Genomic DNA, 12,785 nt, shown 5'->3' with positions numbered 1-12,785 from the left:
TTTTAAGATTTATTTTATTTATTTGAAAGACAGAGTTACACAGAGAGGCAGAGAGAGAGAGAGAGAGAGAGAGAGGTCTTCCATCCGCTGGTTCACTCCCCAGATGGCTGCAACAGCTGGAGCTGCGCAGATCTGAAGTCATGAGCCAGGAGCCCCCTCCAGGTCTCCCACGCCGGTGCAGGGGCCCAAACACTTGGGCCATCTTCTACTGCTTTCCCAGGCCATAGCAGAGAGCCGGATCAGAAGAGGAGCACCTGGGACTAGAACCGGCGCCCATATGGGATGCTGGCACTTTAGGCCAGGGCTTTAACCCGCTGCGCCACAGCGCCATCCCCTTATTTATTTTTTAATGTTTATTTTCATCTATTTGAAAAGCAGAACAATAGAGATATCTTCCATCCATTGGTTTATTCCCCAAAGGGCTGTAACAGCCAGTGCTGGACCAGTCTGAAACCAGGAGACAGAAACCTGGTCCTGGTCTTCCACAGGGGTGGCAGGGGCCCCAGCCCGTGAGCCATCTGCTGTTGCCCCCCTGGGATGCATTAGCAGGAAGCTGATGGCCAGAACTCTGAAACCACAGCCCGACAGGGAGATGCCGGCATCCCGTGCCGTGGCTTAACTCTCTGCACCACAGCACTTGTTCTTGTTCTCCATTTCTAAAAATACTTGTTTATTTATCTGAAAGCAGAGAAACAGAGATCTTCAGTCGGCTGTCTCACATCCCAGATGCCTTCCCAGCCAGGGCTGGGCCGGGCCAGGCCACAGCCAGGAGCCAGGAGCCTGGAGCTCCAGCCCAGTCTCCTACAAGGCGGGGCAGGGACCCAAGCACCTGGGCCATCTGCTGCTCCCCAGGCACAGTAGCAGGGAGCCAGATCTCTAACCCAGGCACTCTGGGCAGCCCAGCCTAACCACTGCGCCACAATCCCACTCCCGTACTCCATTTTAAAGCCTAAGTTTTCTCATCTGGTTAATGGGAAGATATGAGAAGGTTTGAGGGCTCAGTGCAGGCGTGTGTCACAGCACTCCATCACTGGCAGCCCCTGCTGTTTGTATTATCAGACGTCTCTTCCGGTGCACTGTCAGCCCCAAGTTGGGCTTCACCCCAAGACTGCCACGGTTTCATAAACAGAAGAGGCTGGGGCCCCAAGCCCCCTCTCTCCTGACAACCAGGCGTGCCTGGGATGCCAGGGGGCCCTCCCCTCAGAGAGGGAGCGTGGAGAGATGTGGGAAGAAGAGTTCTGTATTAGAGGCGTGTATGCGAGTATGTGTGTGTGTGTGTGTGTGTGTGTGAGAGAGAGAGAGAGAGAGAGAGACATTCTGCCAAGAAGAGACCCAGGCTCCCACCTGTTGGTCCTCACTTTTCAGCTAGGACAGTCTCCCTAGAACGAGTCGGTCACCTCTGGCCAGCTGCCACAGCCCTCTGAGCCCCCCAGGATCCCAGCATAGCCTGTGCTGGGCCCATCACGGCCCTGAGCCTCTGGGCTTCCCTCTGCTGACAAGCCAACCTAGACCCGGGGTCCTACAGGGCAGGACCCAGCACCGTCCTGGTCACTGCCGTGTCCCCAGCAGTCCCCAGCAAGGGGTCAGGCACAAAATGGGCGCTGAACCCCATTCCCGCACTGGCCAAGGATCCGAGCCGCCCGACCCCAGGGTGCTCGCCGCCCCCGCCTGAGGGACGACGCAGCCCCAGTGCCCTGGGGCGCAGGACTTGGCACAAGAAGGGAGCCCTGGCTTCCCGTGTGCCTCCTGCCCCCTCAGCCGCCGGCGCTGCGCTGCACAGCCTCGGCAGCCGTGCGCAATGACCCTGAGCAGTGCGGGGGTCGGCGGGTGCGGAGGAGAGTTCGGGGTCTCTGTAAGGCAGGGAGCCGCGACCCCGCCGCGGGCGAGGCGGGGAGGAAGCGAGGATCGCGCCCCTTCCCCGCCTCCCGGCCTCCCGGTACCGGCAGCGCGAGGCTCCACCCTCTCTGCACGGGACGAACACCTGGCGGCAGGGCGTGCCTCAGTTTCCCAGACGCCTGGCGATCCTCCGCCCCGCTCCTCCCCTTTTCCCTCTTCCTCTTCGGGGCTTCGGCGGCCGCGCCGCGAGCACTCCCGGAACTGAAAGAGGGTGCCGGGCCCGTCGGGGGCGCCGGCCACGTCAGCGGGGCGGCGGGGCGGCGGGGCGGCGGGGCGGTGCGGGAGCGGGGCCCGGCGGGCGCCATGCGGCGGGGCGCGCTGCTGGCCGGCGCCCTGGCCGCCTACGCCGTGTACCTGGTGCTGGGCGCGCTGCTGGTGGCGCGGCTGGAGGGGCCGCACGAAGCGCGGCTCCGCGCCGAGCTGGGGACGCTGCGGGAGCAGCTGCTGCAGCGCAGCCCGTGCGTGGCGGCGCCCGCCCTGGACGCCTTCGTGGAGCGGGTGCTGGCGGCCGGCCGGCTGGGGCGCGCGGTGTTCGCCAACGCTTCGGGGTCCAACGCCTCGGACCCTTCCTGGGACTTTGCCTCGGCTCTCTTCTTCGCCAGCACGCTGGTCACCACCGTGGGTACGTGAGCCGCCCCGGCCTCCGAGCCAGCGGCAACCCGGGACCCCTTCTCGTCCCTGGGCCCCGGGGACTCCCAGTCTCCTCTGGGCCTGACGACCCCTTAAACTCCTTCCGAGGAGGACAGAGGCGCCCCGTGGTTTCTGAGCCCCTTGGGGAGCACTCACCCGGGGCCTGAGCAGGGAAAAACCCATCCCACTGGGGCTACAGCCGGTCAGATACCTCCGGGGAGCACCTGGGGCCCCGGTCCCGGCCCAGGACTGTCCTCAGGGACCGGTGAGGACCCGGCACCTCCACCTGCAGGCCTCTGGCCAGCGCTGAACCTAAGCCACGCCGGGACTCCTGGGCTCGTGTCTGGGCCCCACTACCCGTGTCCCCTGCCTCTCCAGATCTGCCCCACTCCCCGCCACCGGGATACCCTTTGGGAACCCCACCGACCTTCTCCTGACCCCAGGACCCCAGTGAAGACTCTGGACCCCCTCTGGGCCTCCCCACTTGCTATCACTAAAGACCTGCTGTGAAGAGACCCTCTCCCCTTTGGAGCAAGCCCACTCTCCAGCAAGGGTCCCTGCCTTTCTCCTGGCCAGGGCGCACCCAGCCGTAACCCTCCCCGAGGATCCCACCCTAGCTGGGCATCTCCCCTGGATCAGGGAGACCTGGGGGTGATCCTCCTAACGAGGTACCCCCACCCCCCCGGACCTGGGTGGAGTCCCCGACTCTGCAGCCCGATTGTGGTTGTGTGAAAGGGACCCACCATGGCCCGAGCCCGAGCGCTCTCCATAAAGGACTCCTGACCATCAGTCCAGGAGCCCCCACCACCCGCAGCAAGTCTCGTTCCCAGCCAAGGACTTCCCATGGGGGCCTTGTGGAACCCTGAGACGAACTCTCCCAGCAGGGACCCAGGGTCATGTACACTGTCCTCGGAGCAGAGTTCACCTCCCAGCACACACGGCAGCCCCGGGACTCAGCTCTCCGCCTGTCGTCCCTGCCTGGACACCCTCTGTCCACCCCGGGTTTCCCTAACAACGGGGCCCCTTGGGGACCTGGGTGCCTCTGCTCACCAGCAGACCCCCAGTGGGAGCCTCCCTCCTCTGAAGTCCCCTCCCAGCAGGGAGTGTGGCTGCGGGGCCCGGCCTTCCCTTGGCGCCCCACTGTGTGGGCCGGCAGCCAAGGTCAGGGACAGCCCCGCCGGCCTTCCCCTAGGCCTTGCTCTTCCCCCAGCTGCCTGGGCCTGCTGGACCTGCTTTCCAGCCACAGGGGAAGCTGCCAGGGCCGCTCTGGGTCACCTGCCCCTCCCGCCACCTCCTCCCAGCTCCCGGCTTCTGAGAAGTCACCATGGGCAGAGCAGGGGAGGAAGAACAGAGAGAAGGCAGGCGCAGGCTGCTCCGTAGCCCTGCCAGGCCACTGCTTGTCTCCAGCTCCACATCTTCTTTCATCTGTAAAATGGGCATAATACCCCTCCCCGCCTCACGGTGTTGCTCATAATAGCCTGATCCGGACTTACAACTTGCTTGCATTAGCTCACTTTCCCAGCACGAGACTTGGGAGATAGGTCCCACCGATGGCCCTAATTATTTTCTTTAAAGATTGATTGATTGATTTGAAAGGCAGCATTACAGAGAGAGGAGGAGAGGCAAAGAGAGACAGAGATGGAGGTCTTCCATCCGTTGATTCACTCCCCAGATGGCCACAACAGCCAGGGCTGAGCCAGGCTGAAGCCAGTACCCTGGAACTCCCTCAGGTTGCCCGTGTGGATGGCAAGGGCCCAAGCACGTGAGCCATTGTCGGCTGCTTTTCTCAGAAGCATTAGCAGGGAGCTGAATCAGAAGCAGAGTTGCCGAGACTCCAGCTGGTGTTCATACGGGGTGCTGGTGTCACCCACTTCACCCTTGTCGTGCCCTTGTCTTACGTTTTAATCAAGGAAAACAGGCCCAGAGAAGTTGCCTGGCTGGCACAAGGTCACACAGCTAAGGAGGTGTCGAGTAGAGGTTCAAGCTAAAGCCGTGAGGCCCTGAAGCTCGGTGGTTTTAACCAATGCATCACACACTGTGTGGCACGGAGAAGGGTGATGTGTGTGTTGTAAGAGAAAAATTACCCCGACCCTTGTTAACAAGGGAAAGTCATTGTGCGAGAACCGAGCCTGGACTGCAGTGTGACTATGGCACAGACAGCTGGGGCAGCGGCGGGCGGAAAGGCACTAGGAGGAGACTTGAGGGTAGGAGGGTCCTTGCTAGCCTTGGCTTAACCAGACTCTTGCTGAAGCCAAGCCAAGGACGTGGCTATGGGGGGGGGGGGGTCCTAGGATTCTTGCTGAAAGTAAAAGTAGGCCTGCCCCCCCCCTGGCAGGTGGCCGAGGAGAGCATCTTTATGGCTGGGAAGTGCTGGCTGGACGCACCCGTGTTGACCGAGCCTCCCGGATCCTTATCACCGGGGCGGGGCTGGCGCCCTGACTGCATCAGGAGATATGAGAATGGGAATGGCGTTCGGAGGCTCGGCCGCCACGCCACAGCGTCTGTCTCGGCGGCCCAAGGGTTTTTTTTTTTTTTTTTTTTTTTTTTTAAGATTTGTTTATTTACCAGAGAGGCAGTTACAAAGAGAGTGAGAGAGAGATCTTCCATCTGCTGGTTCACTCCCCAAATGGCTGCAATGGCTGGGCCAGGGCCAAGGCAAAGAATGGAGCCAGGAACCCTATCCGGGTCTCCTACATGGGTGCAGGGGCCCAAGCACTTGGGCCATCCTCTGCTGCTTTCCCAGGCACATTAACAGGGAGCTGGATCAGAAGTGGAGCAGCTGGGATTTGAACCCGTATGGAATGCCAGCGCTTAACCCACACCACAACGCCGGCCCCCAGGCCCAAGTCTTCTGAGGAGCACCTGGTGCCTGGGGCTGAGCCAGTGGTCCGGGGGTGGGGGCGCTGCCCTACCTGGAAGTGGGAATGCTGTCACTGTGACTGCGGGCTCCCGGGAGTGCTGCGCCCTGTCCCCGCCTGCGAGAATTGCTACTGTATTTGAGGAAGCGATGATTTCTGTAAAGATTTATTTATTTGAAAGGCAGAGAGACAGAGGGGGAGATACAGAGACAGAAAGAGGTTTTTCATCTACTGGTTCACTCCCTAGGTGGCCGCAGCAGCCAGGGCTGGGCCAGGCTGAAGCCAGGAGCCAGGAGCTTCTCCCAGGTCTCCCACATGGGTGCAGGGGCCCAAGGACTTAGGCCATCCTCCGCTGCTTTCCCAGGCACAGTAGCAGGGAGCTGGATCAGAAGTGGAGCAGCTGGGACTTGAACCAGGGCTCCTGTGAGATGCTGGCATGGTAGGCAGTGGCTTTACCTGCTGCGCCACAGCGCCGGCCCAAAGCCCCGTATTCATGAGGGTTGGAATCATAAGGTGGTAAGATGGAAGGTTGTTTCATGCCCACGTTCAAAGCAGTCAGAGACCCAGGCTCCTGCTTGGCACACCGCGCACCAAGGTTGCCTGCAGGCCCGGGGCGGGGGGCACTCAATGCCAGCCTTGGGGCCGGCACTGTGGCATAGCTGGTTAAGCCTCAGCTTGTAGTGCCGGCAACCCACATGACGCCTGGTTCAAGTCCTGGCTGCTCCACTCTAATCCAGCTCCCTACTAGTGCGCCTGGGAAAGCAGCAGAGGATAACACAAGTGCTTTGGGCTCCTGCACCCGCGTGGGAGACCCTGGCCCTGGCTGTTGTGGCCATCTGGGGACAGAACCAGTGCATAGAAGACCTCCTTTTCTCTGTCTCCCCCCGGCCCATAACGCTGACTTTCAAAAAATAAATACATTTTAGAAATATACACGCAGGGCCGGCGCCGTGGCTTACTAGGCTAATCCTCCGCCTTGCGGCACCGGCACACCGGGTTCTAGTCCCGGTCGGGGCACCGGATTCTGTCCCGGTTGCCCCTCTTCCAGGCCAGCTCTCTGCTGTGGCCCGGGAGTGCAGTGGAGGATGGCCCAAGTACCTGGGCCCTGCACCCCATGGGAGACCAGGAGAAGCACCTGGCTCCTGCCATCAGATCAGCGTGGTGTGCCGGCCACGGTGCACTGGCCGTGGCGGCCATTGGAGGGTGAACCAACGGCAAAGGAAGATCTTTCTCTCTGTCTCTCTCTCTCACTGTCCACTCTGCCTGTCAAAAAAAAAAAAAAAAAAAGAAAGAAAGAAAGAAAGAAAGAAATACACACGCAGAAGCTGTCATGTCTGCAGCTGGCAGGAGGAGCCAGGGAAGAAGGGAGAGGGACTCCTCCCTCTACTTACAGTCCCTTCCTGGAAGTCCCCTGATGCTTTCGGGGGACACTCATTCACCCAGAGTTGGAGCCACACTGAGCTGCACGGGAGGACGCGCTGTCCTCATTCCAGGCGTCCATGTGTCCAGCTAAAAGCCAGGTGGACCCTTTTACAATTGTTTGTTTTAATTAATTGATTGCTATTTAATTTTATTGGAAGAGCAGAAAGATACAGGAAGAGAGACTGAGACAGAGAGATCTTCCATCTGCTGGTTCACTCTTCAAAGGCCTACAATAGCCAGGGCTGGACCAGGCCAAAGTCAGGAGCCAGGAACTCCATCCAGGTCTCCCACCTGGGTGGCAGGGGCCCGAGTGCTTGAGCCATCACCTGCTGCCTCCTAGGGTGCACAGTAGCAGGAAGCTGGAATCGGAAGCGGAGCTGGGACTCGAACCCAGGCACTCTGATATGGGACGTGGGGGCTTAACTAAGTGCCAGGTCCCTCAGGCACCACTGAACTGTGGTAAAATGCTCGCGCACATAACATAAAATGCCCCACAGTGACAGCTTCCCAAGTGCACAGCTCAGTGCATCAGGTTCGCTCCTGCTGAGCGACCGTCAGCATCGCCCCTCTCCGAGAACCCTTCGTCCTGCGGAACCAATGGCGGTTCCCCACTGAGCAGTGCCCCAGCCCCTGGCCACTGCCGTTCTGCCTTTCCCGGCGGACTGCGCAAAGGGTCGCGTGGACCGGAATCCCACGAACACCGCCTTTTGGTGACCGGCTCCTTTCACTTAGCGTCATGCCCCCAGCACCCTTTTGTGTTGTGCCTGTGTCAGAATTCCCTTCCTCCAGAGAGCCCGAGGCGGAAGCACACTGCCCTGTGGATGGGGTGGAGTATCGTGGGGACTGGTGGGGACCCAGACCTTCCGCCTGAGTGACAGGGAGCCACGGGAGGGGCAAGGCGCCCCCTGACTTCACAGACTGCGATTTAGGGTCGGGGGAGGACGGTGCAGCACCAGGATTGGGGGGAGACGCAGGTGGGTGCTGGGCTCTGGCGCTATGTGACGGTTGAGACGGCAGGTGTCGCTGTTGCACCGGACGCGATGGTGCAGGGCCTGAGCAGTGAGTGGGGAGCGGAGGCGGCTGGGGGTGGGGGTAGGGGGATCTTAGGTGTCCGTGTAGGGCACAAGGGTTCCCTGTGACCCCCCCACAGGCTACGGGTACACGACGCCACTGACCGACGCGGGCAAGGCCTTCTCCATCGCCTTCGCGCTGCTCGGCGTGCCCACCACCATGCTGCTCCTGACCGCTTCGGCCCAGCGCCTGTCTCTGCTGCTCACCCACAGGCCCCTGGCTTGGCTGAGGACGCGCTGGGGCTGGGAGCCCCGGCGGGCCGCCCGCTGGCACTTGGTGGCCCTGCTGGGGGTCATCGTGGCCTTCTGCTTCCTGGTACCAGCGGCCATCTTCGCCTACCTAGAGGAGGCCTGGAGCTTCCTGGACGCTTTCTACTTCTGCTTCATCTCCCTGTCCACCATCGGCCTGGGGGACTATGTGCCCGGGGAGGCCCCTGGCCAGCCCCACCGTGCGCTCTACAAGGTGCTGGTGACAGGTGAGCTGGGGGCGCCGGCTGGGCACCGAGGGGCGGGGGGTGAAGATGGAGGGAGTGGCGGTGGCTGCCGGCCGGTGGCCCTGCCTCACGGAGCTGAGCCCCAAGCCGGCCACTGACCCTCCGCGCCTCCGCAGTCTACCTCTTCCTGGGCCTGGTGTTCATGGTGCTGGTGCTGCAGACCTTCCGCCACCTGTCCGACCTCCACGGCCTCACCGAGCTCATCCTGCTGCCGTCCACCCCGTGCCCCGCCAGCCTCAGCGAGGAAGACGATGATCGGGTGGACATCCTGGGCCACCAGCCAGAGCCACACCAGCAGCTGTCTGCCAGCTCCCACGCCAACTATGCCTCCATCCCCAGGTAGCCGGGGCGGGCACCGGGGACCCACAGGAGCGCACCTGCCGGGACAGCTACCTTGTGTCCGCCAGCACACGGGGCGGGCACTGCCTCCGTGCCCTGGGCTCCACCGGACACCGACACGACCTTGCTCTCCGTCCTTTCCCTTCATTTCAAACCGCGCGCTCCGGGCCCCCGGCCTCTGCTCTTCCCGTTGGTTTACAGTCTCTCGCCTGTTCCACTGGTCTTGCCCGTGAGCCACTCCTCAGCTGCCGGTTCCACCGGGCGCTCCATCTGGCCCTGTCCTCCGCCGTGACTGCCTGTCTCTTAGCCTTGACAGTTAGGTGGAAAGAATACTTTCACTCGCCCAGAAACTCCCCGCTTTGTGCTGCCCTGCGCTGGCCAGCGCTGGAGGCACAGGAGTGGTGGAGGTGGCCCTGTACTGTGACGGCAGAGGTGGCCCCACACGGGCAGGACTGCGGTGGGGGGAAGGCAGAATTGTTGGGGCACAATGGAGAAAGCATAGGCATGTTCTTAATCCGGCTTAAAAGGACTGGAGGGCTTCCTGGAGGAAAGGGGCAACTGAACCAAGACCTGAAATTTGAGGAATCGTCAGGGAAGAAGTCATCCCTAACTTCCTTGTCTTAGGTGTCTCCGGGAAACGGGGCCGTGCAGGCCTGGGGACACACTTGCCATCAGTAGCGCAGCAGGCAGGAAGCTGACATGGGGCCCCAGCCCAGATCTGCACGGAAGGCAGAGCTCTCGGCCAGGACGCTGTTGTAACAGCTGGCCGATGCTGATAGCTCCGGGCGCGGGGCTCAAATCCCAGCACAGCCTGGTCCTGCCTGTGAAAGGTGACCCTAGATAGAGCTGCTTGCCACCGAGGTTTTGCAGGTGCGGCGTTGTTTTGCGAAGCTTGCTCTGAGTGGGCCCTGCCCTGCACACTCTCCCTATGAGGGAGGGGAAATGAATCAGCCCCACCCACAGATGAGAAAACTGAGGCGGGGTGCTGGGGATCTCCCTGGCTCAGCCCACAGAGGCAGAAAGAGGGGTCTGATTTATGTTTAGTGCCCCTGGAGACTTGTCCCCTCCCAAGATGCACCTCCGTGTGGTCTCACCGCTGGGGCCCAGCTGTGCACTTGTTCTCTGTCACTTCCTATGGCGGGGACAGAAGCCACAGGGCCTTGGAGCTGGCCTTGCACAGGAGGGTTGGAAAGGCCCGGGGAGAAGACGCCGGGCTGGGGGTGGGGAGGAGCTGGGTGCGCCAGCCTGGAGCTGGGAGGAGGCGCTGGACCCGCTCCGGCCAGGGCCTTCCTGCGGCCCCAGCAGGGCTGAGAGGGAGAAGGGGTGGAGACGGCGACTTTGAAGGACAGGCCTGGGGGCGTGGCCTCCTCCCGCGGCTCTGAGTAGGAGAGGGTCGGGGGCGGTGTAGGCTTTAGAAGATGTTCCGGTTGTGGTCGGGAGGTGAACCAGGGGGCGGATGGGGCAGGAACACAGTAGGGGGTGGGCCGGGTGGAGCCTTGGGAGGGGGCGAGAGGGGATGGGGTGGAGGGACCCGGCGGGGCCGGTCCCAGGGACCGGGCCTGGGAGAAAGGTGGGGTTTGTGGGGAGCAGCAGAGGCGAGTTGGGAGTGTGGGGGCTGGGCTCAGGGGTGGCCAGGACTGGAGACAGAGGTGAGGGACCGAGGGTGTAGTCCACACTCGGAAGCCGCGGCACTGCGGGTCTGCAGCATTCGGATAAAGCCACACCGTGTGCCAGGCCCTGCGGGCGAGCCTCAGCCCTCGGCAACCCCGGGGGAGTAGGGACATCGGTCCCAGAGAGGCTACATGACGTGTGCCCGTCAGCCGCGAGGGCGAGCCTGGGATTCGGACGAGGCTTCGGTTGCTCCCGTCTTCCCTCGGGGGCTCTGAGCTCCCCACGGCCTCCCGCCAGCTCCACGCCTTCTCTGCTCTGCAGGGTCGGGGAGGACTGGGAGGCGGGGGCTTCCCCTTCTCATCTGGATGCCGCCTGCCGGCTTCTCCCTCCAGTGCCTCTAGGAACAGGTCCTGTCCGGTTCAAGACAGGAAAAACATAAGAAGCAAATAAATAAATAAATAAATATTCAAGAGGCACAAAGGGACGCGGGGTGGGAAGTGCCGCTCTACACTTAGCAGAGGAACCAGCCACAGGCGTGGGCTGGTCGTTATTTTTCGCTACTCACAAGTGAGAAGTGAACCTAGAGGGGGGAGGTGGGGAAGATCAGGCTCTGGGGGCAGAGACCCTGGGTATGAGTCTCCACCGTCGCTGCCCGGGGTCGCTGCCAAGGGTGAGTGAGTTCACTCCCTGCGCCTCTGTTTGCCGGGCTGTGAAATGGGAGGATCACAACCCCGACCTCGTGGACTTGCAGAGGAAGGAAGCGGCTGAATCCTGCAAAGCCTGTAGCACGGGGTCTGCCACGGAGTTAGATGTTGGCCAATTATTCTCGGGTCTGTACTGTGCTTTGTACAAATCCATAAATTATAGACACACAACGATTAGCCTTTTATTATTTCTGCACCTCGCCTTTTTCACCAACACAGTCATTTGCAGGTCGTTTAAGAGACACACATATAGGTCTCAAATACTTAAAGATTGCAGCAGGTGGGGCTGGACCAGACCAATATCAGGAGCCCAGAACTCTTTCTGGGCCTCCCACATGGTGGCGGGGACCTGAGTACTTGGGCCTTCGCTGCCGCCTCCTAGGGTAGGAGTGAGCAGGAGTGGGGGGGCCCAGGGCCCGCCCCCTCGGGGGCTGCATTTTCCAGGGCCTGTATGACAGTGACTGCTAAGTGTGGACGGACTCAGGTTCTCGGCTGCTGCCGGTTTCTTCCTCAGATGGAGTTACTTGGCCCCCGGGGGCGGGGCTGGGCGTGGGGGGAGGCCTCAGTCTGCTGCTCATTTATGTGAGAACATCCTTCCCGTGCAGGGCAGGGCTGGGCGTGGGGGGGACAGACGCTGCTCTTCATGCATGCTCCAGTCTGAAAACTGCTTTGCCGTTCATCTAAAGGCCCCGGACGGCAGCGAGGCGCAGTGCAAACGTGGCGGCGGCTAGCACGCACTGCTGAGGCCCTGAGGCCGTGCCTGCTGGCAGACTGCGGGTGTCGCGGGCAGTGGGGGGCACCACCGGCAGGCATCTTCCTGGGCAGGAGGGCAGGGGGACCACTGCACCACGCGGGCGATGGGCAGGAGCGGAGACCACGGAGGACGCTCTCCCCACGGACCCTGGGGGACAGCCATGGGGTTTGGCGTTGTCCACTACAGTGAAGTAACCAATGACTTTGTCCTTGCTGGTGCAGACCAAGGGGCGGGCCCTGCGCGAGGCCACGTAGTTCATCCGCACCGCCTCTGCCAGCCCGGAGGCGGCATTCCCGGCGCCGCTTAGGCTGAGTTGCACCGGGGGGAGGAGGAGGAGGGGGCGCTTCCTGTGAGGGACAGCTGGTGGGATGGCAGGGCGGGGAATAAGGTTCCGGCCTGAGTCCTGTCAACAAGGCACTATTGCAACGCATTCAGGTTAAAGACCGCGCCTGGCTTTCATATGCGATTCCAGAAACCAGGCGCCGCCTCCTTCCACCGCGTACCACGGCGCTCTGAGCAGCCGAGCCCAGCAGGGCGGCTGCAGGTAGTTTCCGTAGCCGTCGCTGTCCGGTGAAAGCCGAGGGCACTCTCCTATTTTAGCAGCTAAGATGGGCTTGCTTGGGGATTTGGCTGTTGTTCCCCGTCCCCTGGCTGCCTGGCCTCAGCTACTGAAGCGACTCCATTTTGGCTGGGCCAGCTGGGCCTGGGGCGGGAGCTCAGTCCTATAAATTGTACTTAATCGCCTTTCGGTATCAGGCACGGAATACAAATAAAAATTGTTAACTCAAGAATGCGCGCGCCAGGCACGGCGCTGCTTGCTGTGTTCGCGTGTTATCTTTTGGACGTCCCACAGCCGCTGCACGCGACGCCTGCCCTGGACCACGGGGGCGGGCAGCAGGGCCAGCCGCCCTCACGGCCTTTGGTTCCAGGGGAGCACACCTGCCTTCGCCCGGCGCCCGCGTCCCCTCCTCCCGGCGGGCCGCGAAGCCCTCAGCGCACGTTGGGCG

General features: G+C 61.9%; 1 protein-coding gene across 1 annotated transcript; it reads left to right on the top strand.

Moving 5' to 3' along the window:
* The first annotated feature begins 2,155 nt into the window (after nucleotides 1–2,155).
* Nucleotides 2,156–11,195, top strand: KCNK6 (potassium two pore domain channel subfamily K member 6). Its single transcript, XM_008257249.3, has 3 exons — nucleotides 2,156–2,518; nucleotides 7,957–8,352; nucleotides 8,487–11,195. The coding sequence occupies exons 1-3, from the start codon at nucleotides 2,200–2,202 to the stop codon at nucleotides 8,711–8,713; spliced, it is 942 nt and encodes a 313-aa protein (XP_008255471.2). The 5' UTR covers nucleotides 2,156–2,199; the 3' UTR covers nucleotides 8,714–11,195.
* Nucleotides 11,196–12,785: the final 1,590 nt, after the last annotated feature.

This window comes from Oryctolagus cuniculus, chromosome 18 (assembly GCF_964237555.1).
Source record: "Oryctolagus cuniculus chromosome 18, mOryCun1.1, whole genome shotgun sequence".
NCBI classification, from domain to species: domain Eukaryota; kingdom Metazoa; phylum Chordata; class Mammalia; order Lagomorpha; family Leporidae; genus Oryctolagus; species Oryctolagus cuniculus.
This window is presented reverse-complemented; position numbering and strand designations above follow the sequence as displayed.

Bases quoted from the DNA above. Each gene is read 5' to 3' on its own strand.
- KCNK6 (XM_008257249.3), top strand. From the start codon at position 2,200: ATGCGGCGGGGCGCGCTGCTGGCCGGCGCCCTGGCCGCCTACGCCGTG. The intron at 2,519-7,956 runs GTACGTGAGCCG...ACCCCCCCACAG, and splicing joins CACGCTGGTCACCACCGTGG to GCTACGGGTACACGACGCCA. The intron at 8,353-8,486 runs GTGAGCTGGGGG...GCGCCTCCGCAG, and splicing joins CTACAAGGTGCTGGTGACAG to TCTACCTCTTCCTGGGCCTG.